Source organism: Aulostomus chinensis, chromosome 4 (assembly GCF_037954235.1).
Source record: "Aulostomus chinensis isolate RoL2024-O1b breed Wild chromosome 4, RoL_Achi_v1.0, whole genome shotgun sequence".
In the NCBI taxonomy this organism is placed as follows: domain Eukaryota; kingdom Metazoa; phylum Chordata; class Actinopteri; order Syngnathiformes; family Aulostomidae; genus Aulostomus; species Aulostomus chinensis.
The window spans coordinates 18175024-18190504 of record NC_141323.1 but is presented as its reverse complement, the minus strand read 5'-3'; the positions used below and the strand labels follow the sequence as shown (position 1 = coordinate 18190504).

Sequence of the window (15481 nt, the reverse complement as noted above, 5' to 3'; positions counted from 1 at the left end):
TTGTATCAGGAAGCACTAAAATTCAAGTACTTGGCCTGGGAAAAAAAGTGGTATTGGTGCATCTCTACTAAACTAACAGGAATTTTGCCTTGTCATAACACAAGTATGGCAAAAAATAAGCACTAAATTGAAGAAAACCGTATCTCCACTATGAAGTTCTGTTCCAAAGCCTTGTCCAATTTTTAGCTTTTTGGACCACCTCCTCATAACACTCACACTTTCTTTCCCAGGTTCATCTCTCCTGCCTCCCAGCTCGTCATCACCTTCTCCCTCATCTCAGTTCAGCTGTTGAGCGTCTTCGTCTGGTTTGCCGTCGACCCACCTCACATCGTCGTGGACTACGGCGAGCAATGGACCCAAGACCCCATGACGGCACGTGGAGTCCTCAAATGCGACATCTCAGACCTGTCCCTTATCTGCTCCTTGGGTTACTCCATCCTGCTGATGGTCACTTGCACAGTTTACGCCATCAAGACACGCGGTGTGCCAGAAACGTTCAACGAAGCCAAGCCCATTGGGTTCACCATGTACACCACCTGTATCATCTGGCTGGCGTTCATTCCAATCTTCTTTGGGACGTCACAGTCCGCAGAAAGGGTAAGTCCTCCATATGTGTTTATATCAAGCTAACCACTACCTGAACTCTGCCAATCTCTCTGTTGACAACACACGTGGAATGATTTCCAAGTAATCTTCTTGCTAAAGCATGAAAGCTGACTGCATACTGCGAGTGAGAGAGAGAGGGCACTGGATTTAGATGATGTGGTGTGATACTGTTTGTATATTTTGTGTGTGTGTGTGTGTGTGTGTGTGTGTGTGTGTGTGTGTGTGTGTGTGTGTGTGTGTGTGTGTGTGTGTGCGAGTGAGATCTTTTATAGGATAACAATTCACTGACAGCTGGGTTATCACTGTGTGGTTTATGGGCTTTCTGTGTCCCTGACCAATCTCTCTTGAGCCCATTTTGCAGCATTATTAACTTTTGGAATTACACATTTTAGAGTCATATATTTGCATGAATTGCTACGCAAGAGTGTGTGAGTCTCCCTGTCCCTCCATGAAACCTTTTTGGGAGATCAAATGTGCATCTCTTGTTACTGAGAGATAGACATGTTTTCGAACTATAGCTGCACTAATGGTATTGAGTTCAATATCCCCACTGAGTACAACAGGATTTTCTCTCTGACTGATTGACTTGATCTGAATCTTGGCTTCTACTGTGTTGGTTCTCAGTATTTATTTATGATGTGAACGCTGCATATGTGTGCATCCACATTTCACTGGATAAATAATACAGTTTCACTATGCAGTTGCTATATTTTATCTGCATCTAGGCTGATCTTGTTTGAGTTGAGAGGGAAATACATTCCTGGCAAAGGCTAACAGGGGGGGTAATTAATAATTTCACATCAAGAAATAGGGGTTCTCTTTACTGTCAAGCTAATTTTCCCTTAAAAAAAAGAAAAATGTGGTTCTTGAATGGATCTGCACCAAAATGTGCCCTTTCTGAGAAAATCTGATTGTAAATTGCAGTTTTAGCCTCATTTGGTCTCATCCCGAGGACGATTCATCTGACAATACGATGCTGCATGGTTTAATCTTACTTTTTTATAAGTTGTTGCTTAAATTTAAGGAACGTGACTGTTCCGCTCTCGAAAGTGTACACAGACCAAACAGTAGTTGCATACATGAAATTTTCATATCATACAACATATTACTACGTTTAGTGTCCTTAAAGTTGTATATTCTGATTTTTTTTTTTTTATTTATTTATTTTTTTTGCATCAAGATTGACTGATATTTAAAGGGATTCTTGACTTTGATGTGAATAAAGCCCGTCATATGGTAAAAGTTAGCAGGTATTCCCTGTTTAGGGACATACTTAGGGAAGAGTGAGGAGTCCAAAGCTTTTGTAATAAGAATCCCAAAGTAATGTTGCACAAATATGAATTTGATTGCGTAGTTTGATTTTGCTTTTCACAGGAAGGCTCCTGACCCACACAGTACATTCTGAATCTGGCCACTGGCTCATAAATTCGCTTCTGCTACATCTCTTTCCAAAAGACATTGTAAAACAAATCTCATCCAACGTTCTCAAATCCCTCGCGTGGAACATTTCCAAAAAGAATCATCACCTTTTGGTTCAAGCGTTCATTGTGCATTGCCTCACTGAGGACATACCCTTTGATGGGGGTTCAAAAATAACATCTGCTCGCATTTAAAGCATCAAAAGCAAAAAATGGCAGATCATTGCCTTCAGGAAATAATTATCATGTAAGTGACTGAACACATACATAAATCCAGTTGCTGTGCACATGTAAGCCATTGTGTTTTACCGGGGCTACTGCTGCAGAGGTGTATTGATTTTTTAAAATTATTATTCAGTTTTCAACACATCTCTCACGTATATGTTTGAAACAGATGCAAGACATTGATTCTAGAGGTCACAGTGGAGCGTCACAATGCCAAAGATGTTTGTCTTTGAATACCGTGTTCACGCAGTCAATAGATAGGCAGTAAACACGGTAATGCAGCTTCACAATGTCACATGCCAGAATTCTTTCGTCCTCTTTTGTCAGTCCTGTCCCTACCGTCTGTGTCCACCGAAGGTTCACATCTTCCTTTTCTCTCCTTCTGAAAAGAGTCGACTTTTATAGTCTACTCCTACTTTGGAGTGTCAGTCAGACAAATTTTCATTTCTCCCCTTCCTTGCATTTTAGCCCATTTTTCTTTCAAGTCGTGTAACGGCTTCTGTCGCATGGCAAAAAGCTGACATCAAAGTGATCCTGTCTAATCACACATCAGGGAAATCATACCCTCGCTTGATGTTTCAGTTTTTGCACTATTTTCTCCTCAAGAAGCTGGAGACTTTTAAAGTTTTATTTATTTTCATTCTTTTGCTTTTTTCCTCATAAATGACATTTTTCATTTTGCTACTTTTATGCATATATCAGATGGCTTGTACAATTAGAACCAAACAAGGGGAATGTAATTCACTTCCATCAGGTGTGGGCTTATGTGCTTCAAGCAGGTGACCTTATGACTCCAGCTTTTAATATTTAATAAGCCCCTTGTGAAATACAGTGAATCAGCGGGAGCTCAAGAGAGTGATTGGACAGTGAATGAATGAAAGTGATACTTTCCCCAAAAAGTCTTTTTACCTTTCATCTCCTCACAAAGAAGTGTTTTGAGCTCATTAAGACATTTTCTCACTGACGCATCACTTCTCCAGAATGCAGAAAGAGCCAGCTACACATATTTAGCTTGAAGCCAATGGCAATTTTTGACAGTTTTGACATTGTTTGTTTTTGGTAGCTATGAGGGCTATTACCATCAAGCTAAATATACATGCTGTGTCCTTTTGCATTCTGCAGTCAGAAATAAATAATTCAACATGTCGTTGTGAGCTCAAGACAGTTATTTTGTATCATGTATACCTGATATTTGCAGCGTTTTCCTCGCGGATCAGTAATGACCATCCTTTCCAGCTGATCTAGTCAAGTATTTACCTTGTGAAACTGCATATATTTTACGAGTCGATTCATGTGTTGTGTTTTGAGTGTGACTGTCAATTCTGTTTGCATGGCTGTAAAGTGTATTTCCACTTTAGATTTGAGTGTGTGCATACCTGAGTGTTTGTATGTGTGTGTGTGTCATGCTTGGGTGTCATAGCTCAGTGGGTGGGCTGAGCGGCATTAGTACCATGTTTGCTCAGCTAATTAGAATGTCCACCAGCAATTTTATGCGTATTTGTTGGAGTGTGTTTGCCTGGTGTTTTTGTGATTAATTGGAATATCCTCTGGAATGTGTGGCAGCTGGCTGGCTATAACACACACTGAGAGAGCAGAAGAGAGGGAGGAGTGAAGGAAATAAACAGGTAATGATGTGATGGCGCTTTAATGAGGGGGAGCCATACCAAGGGCATAGGTTTGGTTTCAGAAGAAAGTGAAGAATGAAATCTCATGGCAGTTGTTTGACTCACATTTTAATTAACTATCATCAAATGGCCATCATGCTCTGTCTAATCATGTAATATAGAATTCAATTTGATGTTGTAATTTGTGGATGATTGATCAAATTTCGTCTCAGGCATAAATACCTACTAATATTCATCAGGAGAAAACCTGCAACGGTCCAAGCAAATTTCTAGTGTCCTTGCTTGCTCCTGAATGCTGAAATATGCAAAGCTCAATGAGATGCTCCCGGCACAGGTTGATTTATTAATGGCATTTGGGCTTTTGATAAAGCCTCTTCGAAATCAGTTTCTGCATGCTGGATTAGTAAAGGTAGAATGTCAAAAGTGCAACACTTTTATTTTATGTATTTATGGTTCAATAATTGTAACCAAGGGGAAATATGCAACAAAATGCAGATAGTTTCACCAAATCCCATCTGCTGGTATGCCAGCAACTGTCTGACAGACAGAGGGAGTCAGTGAAAATTTCCTTTTCATTCGCATCTGAATCCATGTTTGCATCTCATAATGGAGCGTTATCTCCATCTCATAGAATAGTTGAAGTTATTGATTAAAGCTTGTGGAATGTTGCTCCAATGTCCTGTAAGAGCTGTGGGGAGTGATGGATATTTCCAGGGACAGGAACATGCTGACCTACCTGACGGATAGTCAGTAGGGGATATGTCTTAAGGCCACTGGAGCACGGGAAGGTTTTCAGCTTTCAGAAACCGTACGTTCAATGTAGGAACATGAGGCTTTGACCAACAAATGATGCAACAATCAGTGGGTTTTTTTATTCACAGTTGCAGTTGAACTATAGTTTGGTCATTTAAATGAACCACTGCTTTTTGTAGGAATCAATTTATTCATTGAAGTATGTCCGAATTCAACTTGGATTTGTTCAGTGGAGTATGTCCGCTTCCAGAGCAGTGGGTGGGAGCATGCCCCCTTACAGCCTTGTGGCAGTTAGACTTTATTCCAGTTCACCTTTTATGTCATGTACCAAAACAAGTCAGCCAGCGGTAAGAGCATGCCAATACAACTGGACTATAAACTAGAGAAAAATAGACATCTCAGCTCAGTCTTTAGCTGAGACACTGAGTCTCTTTGTCCAAAAGTACATCGGTTTTGCCATAGTTTCAACCCTGAGTTAAACCCCATGGAGGATCTTACAGAACCAGTGATGAACACCAGGCTGTTCAGGAGCTGATTGAGGCGCGAATATGCTGAAACAACGTCCACTCGCATCATCTAGGAATGTTGGTCGGACTTTGAAAAACGTTGGACAAAATTTCAACCAGACTAACACGATCATTTACTAACATCATCTAAACATACCAAGTGAGATGCAGAACCGCATTCCAGAACTGAACTCCTGCATCCACAAAATATCTTAGGGCATACCAACTGTATGAGAGGTTTCATCTGTGAAGAGAGGGTTTCTACATGTACGTGGACACACTGACATCTGTTCCCACACCTGACAGCAGTCAGGTCAAGGCCTGTGTGGGACCGATGAGCCAGCTTCTCTCTGGGCAGAGATTCTCTGGTTGTTCAAACCACTTCATCAGCTGTATGAGCAGCTGGGCTTTGTTGGTCAGGCAAGATGCAGGAATGTCTGATCATGAGCCCGTGATCACACATCCTCTGTGGGCATGTGGGCGTTTGGTGCCAAACTATTGGAACTGATTTCTAAAATGGCTTTAAAAAAAATCCATAACAATTTGCCAAATTGTCATGCCAGATACCATCATGCCAGTTGTCCTCTCCCTGATGACTTGTGCGGCAGTTTGTTTTGACAAAATTGAAGGATTTGTGGCCTTTTCTTTCCCTCCCTTCTTTCCTTCTCGCTCTTTCTCTCTCACCCTCTTTCATCCTGAACAGTCGAGGCAGATGGCCACAGGTCTGCTCTGATGTTTCTGCCTAGTAACAGCTGTCACCAAGGGCTTGCTCATCAGGGATTATAAGGTCTCTTTAAACTAAATTTAAGAGAGCGGTTATATGTAAAGTGTCATGTCATAACCTTTATTATGATTTGGAGCTACATAATTAAAATTGACTTGCCTACAGTAATTTAACAAAATATTGGGCAAAATTTGAGAGAAAAAAAAAGATTTTTGATGTTTGACTGAAATATAAAGTAGCTGCAATAATGAATGTGTTTGTATTTTTGGTTAGTGTTTCCCATCCCGCATCTATATTCATGAGATAAATGTTTGTGATAGTATCTCACCCTTCGAGAAGTGAGCAGGGCACTAACCTGCATCTCCTCAGGTCACAATTTACAATTCAAAGAAGGTTGCATTGATTGGGAGAAAGGCGAAAACGTTCTGTGTGGTACAACTACAAGCGGAACAGTCGAGTCAGTGGCGGAGCCTATAAAGCCCATTAGAGGGCACAGTCTTATTACCTTGCACCAATATTCTTTCATAGCTTCGGGGTTGAATAAAACCCTGCACATATAACAGTGGCACCTCATTCAATTTCTGTTATCTGTCAGCTTCACATAACAATTTAAATTCAAAACAGTATGACTGTATTGATCTGGGTACTTTGGACTCACTCATGTGGTTCATGTACTGACAAACACATTCTCCCATGCCCCCCTTTCCCTCTCTATTTGGTTTTCAGCCCCCATTTTTCTCATCGCTTCCTTTCTCCCCTTTCTGTCTTGACACCTTTCTTCACTTATTCCTCCCAGTGGCTCATGCCCGATCTCTCACAGTACTCAACATGGCTCTGAGTCACAGTGGGCGGGAGAGAGAGAGAGAGAGAGAGAGAGAGAGAGCAGGTAAAAGACAGAGTAGGGAAAAAACCCACAAAGAGAGAGATAAGAATCAAAAGGGAGAGTTACAGCAAGAGCTCAGGACATGCAGAGAGCAGCAGAATAAGAATGTGAGGGATAAATGAAGAAAAAAAAGAGAGGGGGAGAGAGAGAGAGAGATTGTTAACCATCACAGGGAAGTATTGTTTTGAAATAGGTCATGCTACCACGCAGGGGCTCCTGGCCCTGAACAGCTTCTACCCATACCCTGCAGAAATGGGAAAGGTTGTGTGTGATGTGTGTGTGTTTGTGTGAATGTGTGCTCCCTTCAGCCTCTTGCTGCATGGTGCAAAGCCCTAACTACTGGTTACACCCTCTCTCCTTCGATCTCTGAGGCTTTTTCTCCCAACGAGTCAGATCTCTATCCAAGTGTGTCACAATTTGAACCATATATACAGAAAATCTTTCATGTCGAATATTTGTCCAGGAGTTGCTTTGCTGACATTTCTCCTCCTTCTTACACAGCCAGACAAGTTTCGTTTCGTCATACATTCAATTTATATCAAAGCTTGTATCAAAGAGTTTTAATTAGTGGAGATTCACTGTCAAAATCCTGATTGGATGTTAGCTTTTGACTTGCTAAAGTCAACACCTACACATGACTCACCCGTGAAGCTCCGTTTGTTTTAACCTCCGTGGTCAAGAATTACATAGTCTGATGTCACCTTGAACTCAGTGTAATTGCATGTCTTTGCAAACCAAAACCTTTGCTACATCCAGAAAAGGTTTCTACCTCCAGTTCTGCACATTAGCTCTTTTTCTAAAAAGCAAAATCCCCTCATGACCTTTCTTTTTTTTTTTTTCAAAGGTAGGGCACGATGGACATTCATGCTTTTTTTAAACATTTTTTTCTTTCTCTCAGTGAATCTCTTCTCTTCTTGTTCAAAACTCTCAAACATGGTCTGCATCTGTCATCTTGCGCCTCCAGCAGAGAAAGAAGTAGGCTAACCATCCTGCTGCTGCTCCCCACAAAACCGCACACTGTGGTAGTGTGTGATTGTGTGACATGTTTCAGTTTGGGATTGTTCTGAGTGTGTGTTATTTATCGATGTAGTACATGCAGAAGCTTCTCCGGGATGGAGATTTTTGCATCGCAGGCAGTAAAAACCACAGAACTGCAAATATAGCTGTCTTATCCATTCAGAAAAAGCAAAACAACAACAACAACAAAAAACAACCAAAACTCCCCAAAAAACATTGTCTCTGGAGATTTTTGGGATATTTTTCCTGTGGATTTCCTTCCTGTACAGTTTTATACTGCAGGAGTGAGTAGAGAATGAAACAATAAGGTATGTAACCACCTGTAAATGCAGGACAAAGTGAGCTAAAAAAGACGGAGCTGAATTTTCAGCCATCATTGAAGCTGCTTTTCTCACTTACCAGCGCACAAACTCTCTCAAGGCCTCTTACCCATGTTATTTCTGTGACACACACGCGCACACACACACTACTGCACCACTGTAGACCAGAACAGGTCCTCAGGACTCTAACCTCTAAATAGCCCCTTTAACAACTAAATGGACACACCCTATTTTGTTGGATTGTGTTTGGTCCTCAGGAGTATATAAAGAACACACACAATCTATCTCTCTACCTCACAGAATCTGTCAGACAGATTTATAGCTGTGACCGCTGTCCCGGTGGAGAACCAGTGCCCAGATCCTTACCGGGGAGTAACCGTGGATAATCAATCTAAAGTAATCTGAAATCGGGAAAGACAGATGACAGCAGAGACGTGGAGGAAGAGTAAAGGCAAAAAAATGAAAAAAGGAAGGGCTGGGAGAGAGGAAGGTTGAGGAGAAGGAGTTAGGGGAGGTGAAAAGGAGAGGGAACACGCAAGGAAGTAATGCAGCAAAAAAGAAATGAATCAGAGTGTGGGAGTGCAGAGTGACGGCAGCATTAACGACTAATATGGGAGGAGGAGGATGAAGAGGAGGATGGGATGTACAGAAGCATCAAGAGCATAAGATGAAGAGGCAGCGCGGTGTCACCAAATAACTGTTAGTATGCCAATTTCCCAACCTTAACCCTCACTGTCATCAGAAGCCGTTGAAAATACTGCCCTGCTATTCTCAGTGTGATTTTTTTTTTTGTTTCAACCGGCAGCGTTGTAATTCAAATTTTTCACCTCCATTGATGTGCTATTTCTTCACAATTGCCTCTAAAAGGTATTAAATGAAAAACGAGTGTACTATTTATATGCCGGAGTAGATTAGGATGAATTTAATTGACATGCTGACAGAGACCTACAAAGAAAGAAGAAAAGAAGATGGAGGAAGAGAAATGTCTTATGGGGGGGGGGGGGGGGGGATGACCCAAACACCACAATTGATTCTTTGTGACACACCCACACAAACACACACCCACACACATATACATACACACATTGCGACAACACAGTGCTGCAGCCTGCCTGGGGAAGAACTCATTGTGAGGTTTACTGTGTCATTCAACTTTATCTGGCTAGTGGATGATTCTCTTTCTCTCACTGTCTATAAAACATGTGGATCTAGGCACTTTGGCAGCAGACTGACCTCAGAAACTGTTGGATAACTCCGTGTTGACAAAGTAGTCCACATACACGTGTCACTCAGCTCCACTGATGTGCAATGGTGAAATCACTGATGGGAATTTACTCAGGAGTAGCTGCAGTACATGCCACCAACCATCAGGTGGCACTTGTGAGCAGTCAATATAAAATTTGGTGGAACCGCTTCAGAGTTTGCCTGATATCTGACCATGATGCTTTTGAGATCTTTTTGTGTTTATTGCGGGTTTGCTGCCCGCCCTGCATCACAGTCAGTCAGTTCTACGTAATTCGCGTCATGAGTAAAGGAAACTAAAGACGGTCAATGTAGCTCCTCCACTGGACTACAACGGTGACCGACAACGACAACCTATTTACTCACATTGCAAATGTGTGTTCTCTGATCGGAGGCACATGGCCTGGATCTCGCGAGATCTGATAATCTGACTGCAATAACGTTGCACCACGCACTAAATCACGCGAGACTAAAGGGGCAAACAAAAACAAAAAAATAAACGGGTAAAATCTCATGCATTTTAAAACATTGATACTGGCATTTATGTATCATAATCTTTCCTACAAATGTATATCGATAAAATATCAGTATATAGACATTTTTAACCCACCTCTAGCTGACGGGTTATGTTTTCTGCTTGCCACATTCAACTCACTGTGCGCCGACCCTGACGTACTTTTTGGGATCCTGCAGGATAAGGACTGTGACATGCAGTTTTGTCTGTCTAGTCTATTGACGACTTTTGCAGTACCACAGAGTAAGAAAAGGCCAAATTTGACTCGATTTATGAGGACACTGTGCGCGAAGTCCGGGGTCCCAGGGGGCGCTTGGCACGGGAAGTTGGAGATGTGCGTGCAGTAGTGCTGTGCGATATTACGATATATATTGTAGTACGATATAAAAGTGTCTACCATACGATAGAGCCCTTCATCGTTTATATCGTAATTTTAACGCGTAACACGTAACTCGTCACGTTACACATGATTAAAATGACACGTTGTATGAATAAAAGCTAATGTAATTGCAGCAACACTACCAGTACTTCGCGGTAGCGTTTTTACGTCACTCGTAACGTTTACGGCACTGACAGCGGAGCTGCCGCATGAGCGCGGAGCTGCCGCATGAGCTCTGAGTTGCCATGGACACAAACAAAAACAACATGGCCGAGACGGAGAAGTTGGCGGTGCAGAGCGTGGTCAGCGTGTTGGAGACAGAAGAAACAGAGCCCGAGGAGGAACTGGTGCCAAAAAAAAAGCGAACCGGAGTTCTGTTGTTTGGACGTGGTTTGGATTTAAAAAGACTGACACGGACCAGACGACGGTAATATGCAGGACATGCCGCCAACAAGTCGCAACTAGTGGCTCAAACACGTCAAATCTTTTCTACCACTTCCACCACTGCACTTTATTTTATTACTTACTGATTGCATTAGATATTCTTATTTCTGAATGGTATTTGTCCACTGGATATTTGCGTTTTATTTATTTATTTTTTATTCATTTTTTATTCATTTTATTTTCATTGTATTTTACATATAAAATATGTGTTACATATTACTAATAAATAAAAGAAGAAAAGATAAGAGAAATTTCCATTCATTTCGTACATAGTTTTAAGAAAAAATACTATATCAAGATATATATCATTATCGGGATATAAAATTACCTATATCGGGATATAAAGTTTTGTCCATATCACACAGCACTAGCGTGTAGTGTACCGGCAGATGCACAGTGAGATCTTTGACAACATTCTCACTGAACTTCGGAACAGGTTCAAGGATCATGAAAAACTGACGTTCCTTGCCCTTGTAGACCCGAAGAAGTTTTCCTCATACAGAGAAAATTTCCCAAGTCTGTCCTTCATAGCCTTTGACCTTCCCAGGCTCAAGACTGAATTGACGGTCAAGTACAACATGTCAAACTTTGAGACCAGGAGCCCATCAGACCTGCTCCTCTTTCTGACCCTTAAAGAGTTGACTGAGAGCATGCAGCAGCTGTATCACTTAACCTACCTGGTGCTGACCATCCTTGTGTCTACCTTCTCCATTGAGCGCTTTCTCAGCCCTGAAGCGAGCATCAAGACGCACGCCAGGAACAGGATTGAGCAGGATCGCATGGGAGCTTTGGCACTGATGTCAATAGAGAAAAGACTTATTTTGGAGTGTAAGTCAAAGGACAAATTCTATGATGCTGCCATCGCCCACTTCACAAAGAAAGATCGACGGATGGACTTTGTTTTCATGTAATAAGGTAGGCCCCTGTTATAAGCCAGTTTGATTATTATTCACACAGGATTAATGTTAGAGGGGAACACACAGTGTTTTTTTTTTTTTTTTTAATTGCAGAGGTTGTCTGTAAAAACTTGAGCACAAATTGTATAATTCAATAGGCATTCAATATATTTGACTCAGTCAGTGTGTGTGTGATTTGTTATGCGAAATGATTTCATGGCACTGTCCGTGGTGATTAAATTAGCCTCGGTGTCTGTGTCTGTATCTGCAGTCTCTGCGAAGTTTATGTTTGGCAGGTTGCTTGTTGTGGTGAATGTTATTGATGTTATCGCCTATTGTTGAAGTACCATCATCTTTAATTGGATGATTGCAGTTGTAAAGCTCTTTAAATTCATCGTAGCCTACTATTGCTGCTCTTTTTCCGTGATGACATCCTTTCTTGGGGGTGAAGGCCCAGCTGTAGTGCTCATGGTTCACCACTATATACATGTAACATTATTAGATTATACATATTATGTCCAGTAATAACGCTAAAAGTAACATACTTCATTTTACCTGCCATAATAATTGCATGATAATAATTATTACTTACATAAATGGACAAATTAAGAGGGAATAAGGAAGAAATGTGGGGAAAAAATTACATCCATCCATTTATTTTACCGCTTATCCTGTTAAGGGGGGGGGGGGGGCTGGAGCCTATCCCAGCATGTCTTAGGACTGTGGGACATGCATGCAGACTCCACACAGAAAGATCCTGTGCTCGGGCCGGGGCTCGAACCTGGAACCTTCTTGCTGTGGGGCGACAGTGCTAACCACTGCACCACCATGCTGCCTAGAAACAAAATTATACAACTTAATGGACAAATAAATGAAGATGTCAGTTTATGTCAGGTTTTTTGGGGGAAGGAGGCTGGCAGGGTTTGTCAGCTGTTTTCTGTCACCTATGTCTGGGAAGGTTACAGGCGCTGGAGTCATCAGGGGTCTGGTGTCTATGGAATAAGTCCAGTTGGTTATTATTTAGTACGATGTGTCTTTCTGAAGTGATATAATCAGGTAGTAGATGATGTAGACAGGATGTTGCATACTCTTTCTGTTGCTGTTTTGGAGCGTTGTGTTTTTTCAATATAGTTTAGGCGATCAGAATGTGTTGTTCATATTTAAGTGTAAATGAAACCTTTTGACCTTCAGGTAACCTCCGCTATGAGGAAGAAAAGGTGCAGACAATTAGATGTCATAAAATCTGACAAACTTTTCAGAAGGACATATTTAAGGGAAAAAAAACTTACATTGATGAATGAGGCCCATTGTTTCTTTCCTCTGCTGGATTTAGATGTCATGTCATCTTTAGTTTGACAGATTTCACCAATCCTTGGGGTGATCATCTTCAACAGGCTGTGAGGGGAAGAAAAAGAAAACCTTTCATTCCTCTCTTTAAGGGATGGGGTTTGCAATCTTTTGCAGGGGTGCTGGTGGGATTTTGTTGTTGGGCTAAAAGTGGGGGGAGACAGACGGCAAGCATCAGATCCTGACATCAAACAGTGAGATGTTGAAGGATGGGGCGGTGTGGGTGCGGTGGGAGGGGGTGGCACCCAAGGGGATTTTGACACTCAGTCACACTTAAACACAATATGTGCATAGACACAAGCTCCCTCTACATTCATATTCAAGTGTATTCACTTCTTGGCAGCTGCACACGCATTCATTGACCCCCCCAACCCCCAGGGAGTAATATAGTCTGGCAAAGAAGACAATAAGTCCAAACTTTTCAACAAAATTCTCTTTCAGGGCCCATTTCTTTCTCACTTACAACAGCCCTAATATCACAAACATGAGGAGTGCTGTTTATTCGGTCTATTTTTCTACCACCGTTGTGGCTGCTCTAACACTATAATGCATACAAAAGCTGAGATAAGACATTAAAGCCTCAATGTAACATGTAACACGTGCGTGGCGGTTTATTTTTGTTCATACAAGCTCTTTACATGTCCAACATTTCCATTTGAACTGACTCTATTCATTTAATTTTCCAAGAATGGTATCCCACGTGTTTTTTTTTTTCTTGCTAAAGTTAAAATGGTGTTCAAATTTAGAGATATGACACTTTAAATTATGACATTAAATTCTTAGAATAGACCAAACTTATCAGACTGCATTCAATATATTGTAATTTTAGCAAATTGTGCCACATTAATTAACCATAAGAATGATAATTTATGCATATTCAAAACCTTTGAAAACTTGATAAATGAAGCCACCGTTGTTACCCTCAATTTAATTAGTGCTGTACTGCTGATCTGGACGATCCCAAGAGAAATCTAAAGTTTTCTGCCTTTCAAGCTGTTGCTGTGCAGATGCAGTAAACCTGGCATCCTTTTGGCTGGCAATGAATAGAAAATACTTGGCTTGAGAACGTCGTCACGAAGCATTTGGGTCTAAATTAGAACCAAAAAGTTCGGTTAACAAAGACTTGTAGGGCACCGTCGTAAAGTCCTGCCAAGCGTGCTGCCACCATCTCACCTCCTGTGGTGCACCTGGACCCAGACGGAACCACGGAAAAGTTTCAGAACCTGTGCTTAAATAACACAAAAGCGATGATAATTCTGTCTGACCTGCACAGTGTAGAGGAAGAGCACCTCATCAACCCCGTAGATAGCAGCAATCAAACACGGGGCTATCGGATGGTGCAGTGCACATCAAACAGGGCAGGAGGCTTCACATGGTAGTGCACAAGAAACCCACACGCATGATAATTGAATCTTACCACCCGCTGGTAGGACTTTGAGTCTTCTATATCATTAAAAAGAACACAAGAGACAGACAAGAAGACAGATGCTCTTCTCTCCTCTGTGTGTACATCAGGGAGCTGAGACTCACAAAGACTGGCTAGTCAGCTGAATACAATGAATACTAGTTCATTTGTTAGCATACTTCCATGAAAAGGTATCAAATACTATATACATGTGTAAATATATATATATATATATATATATATATATATATATATATATATATATATATATAGTTGTGCGTAACATTCATGATGAAAACAGTGTAGAATTTCACAACATTTTGCACGTAGACACACACACACACACACACACAGTTGAAAGCATGTAGGCACAACTGATATATAATAATCCCTTAATGATCACATCAAACTTCCATGTACCGTTCTCGAAACCACATCACGGTGTGATCGGAGCTAAAGTTGGAAACACGGGAACTCCACTGAGTACATACCAAATAGTGATGCTGTGCTGTCATGCAATCACATCACTGCCATGCTGATACGCAGTACTACAGCATGATAATGAGGGTGATACTGCCGTTACGGAACAATTAAACAATCATCATCCATTCGTCAATAGTATTGAGCAACAACAAATTGGTTGTTTTATATGATGATGAATCGAAGATAGACATGACACGCAGATCGTCCTTCAAAATACCAGGCTTTTTCTCTTCTCTTCATCCACTCCTGACAACCATTTGTAACTGAACTGAAATTTTATGTCTGGAAATCGTATATCTTTTAGGTTCAGTTAATTACAATGTAAGCGAGCGGCTGACAATTAATGTAATCATGTTCCCGGCCCTGCTGGTTTGCTGTTTCTCAGATGTTCTAATTGCTTAATTAGCACACCTGTGAAGCGGACTGATACGTTGTTAAAAGTCCCAGTGCTGTTGTAACCTTGATCAGCACTTGTTGAATTCCTTCTCGTCCAGTCAAATTACTTATTTGGAACTAATTGTAATTAACTAATATAAATGCATGCCAGGTCACACACAGGCTGAACCCACTGAGTACAGCTGTGCACATTAAATTTCTCATTACAATCAAGCGTATTACTCAATAGCCTCGTTTTACACATTATCCATGATATCAAAGACAGAGAAAAATAGGAAGTCATGGCCAATAAATTTTG

The 15481-nt window shown here is 41.2% G+C and overlaps 1 protein-coding gene across 5 annotated transcripts in view; it reads left to right on the top strand.

The window, feature by feature from the left end:
- The window catches only part of grm8a (glutamate receptor, metabotropic 8a), a 308183-nt gene that overhangs the window by 280561 nt on the left and 12141 nt on the right, over positions 1-15481 (top strand). For all 5 annotated transcript variants that reach the window (XR_015112503.1, XR_015112502.1, XM_086202203.1 and 2 more), the window contains exon 11: positions 231-597. Coding sequence is in view for 3 of the 5 variants with exons in the window: in XM_086202203.1 (XP_086058329.1) it covers positions 231-597 (367 nt within the window). In the remaining 2 variants the exon portion in view is untranslated. The remainder of the gene's footprint in view (positions 1-230; positions 598-15481) is intronic.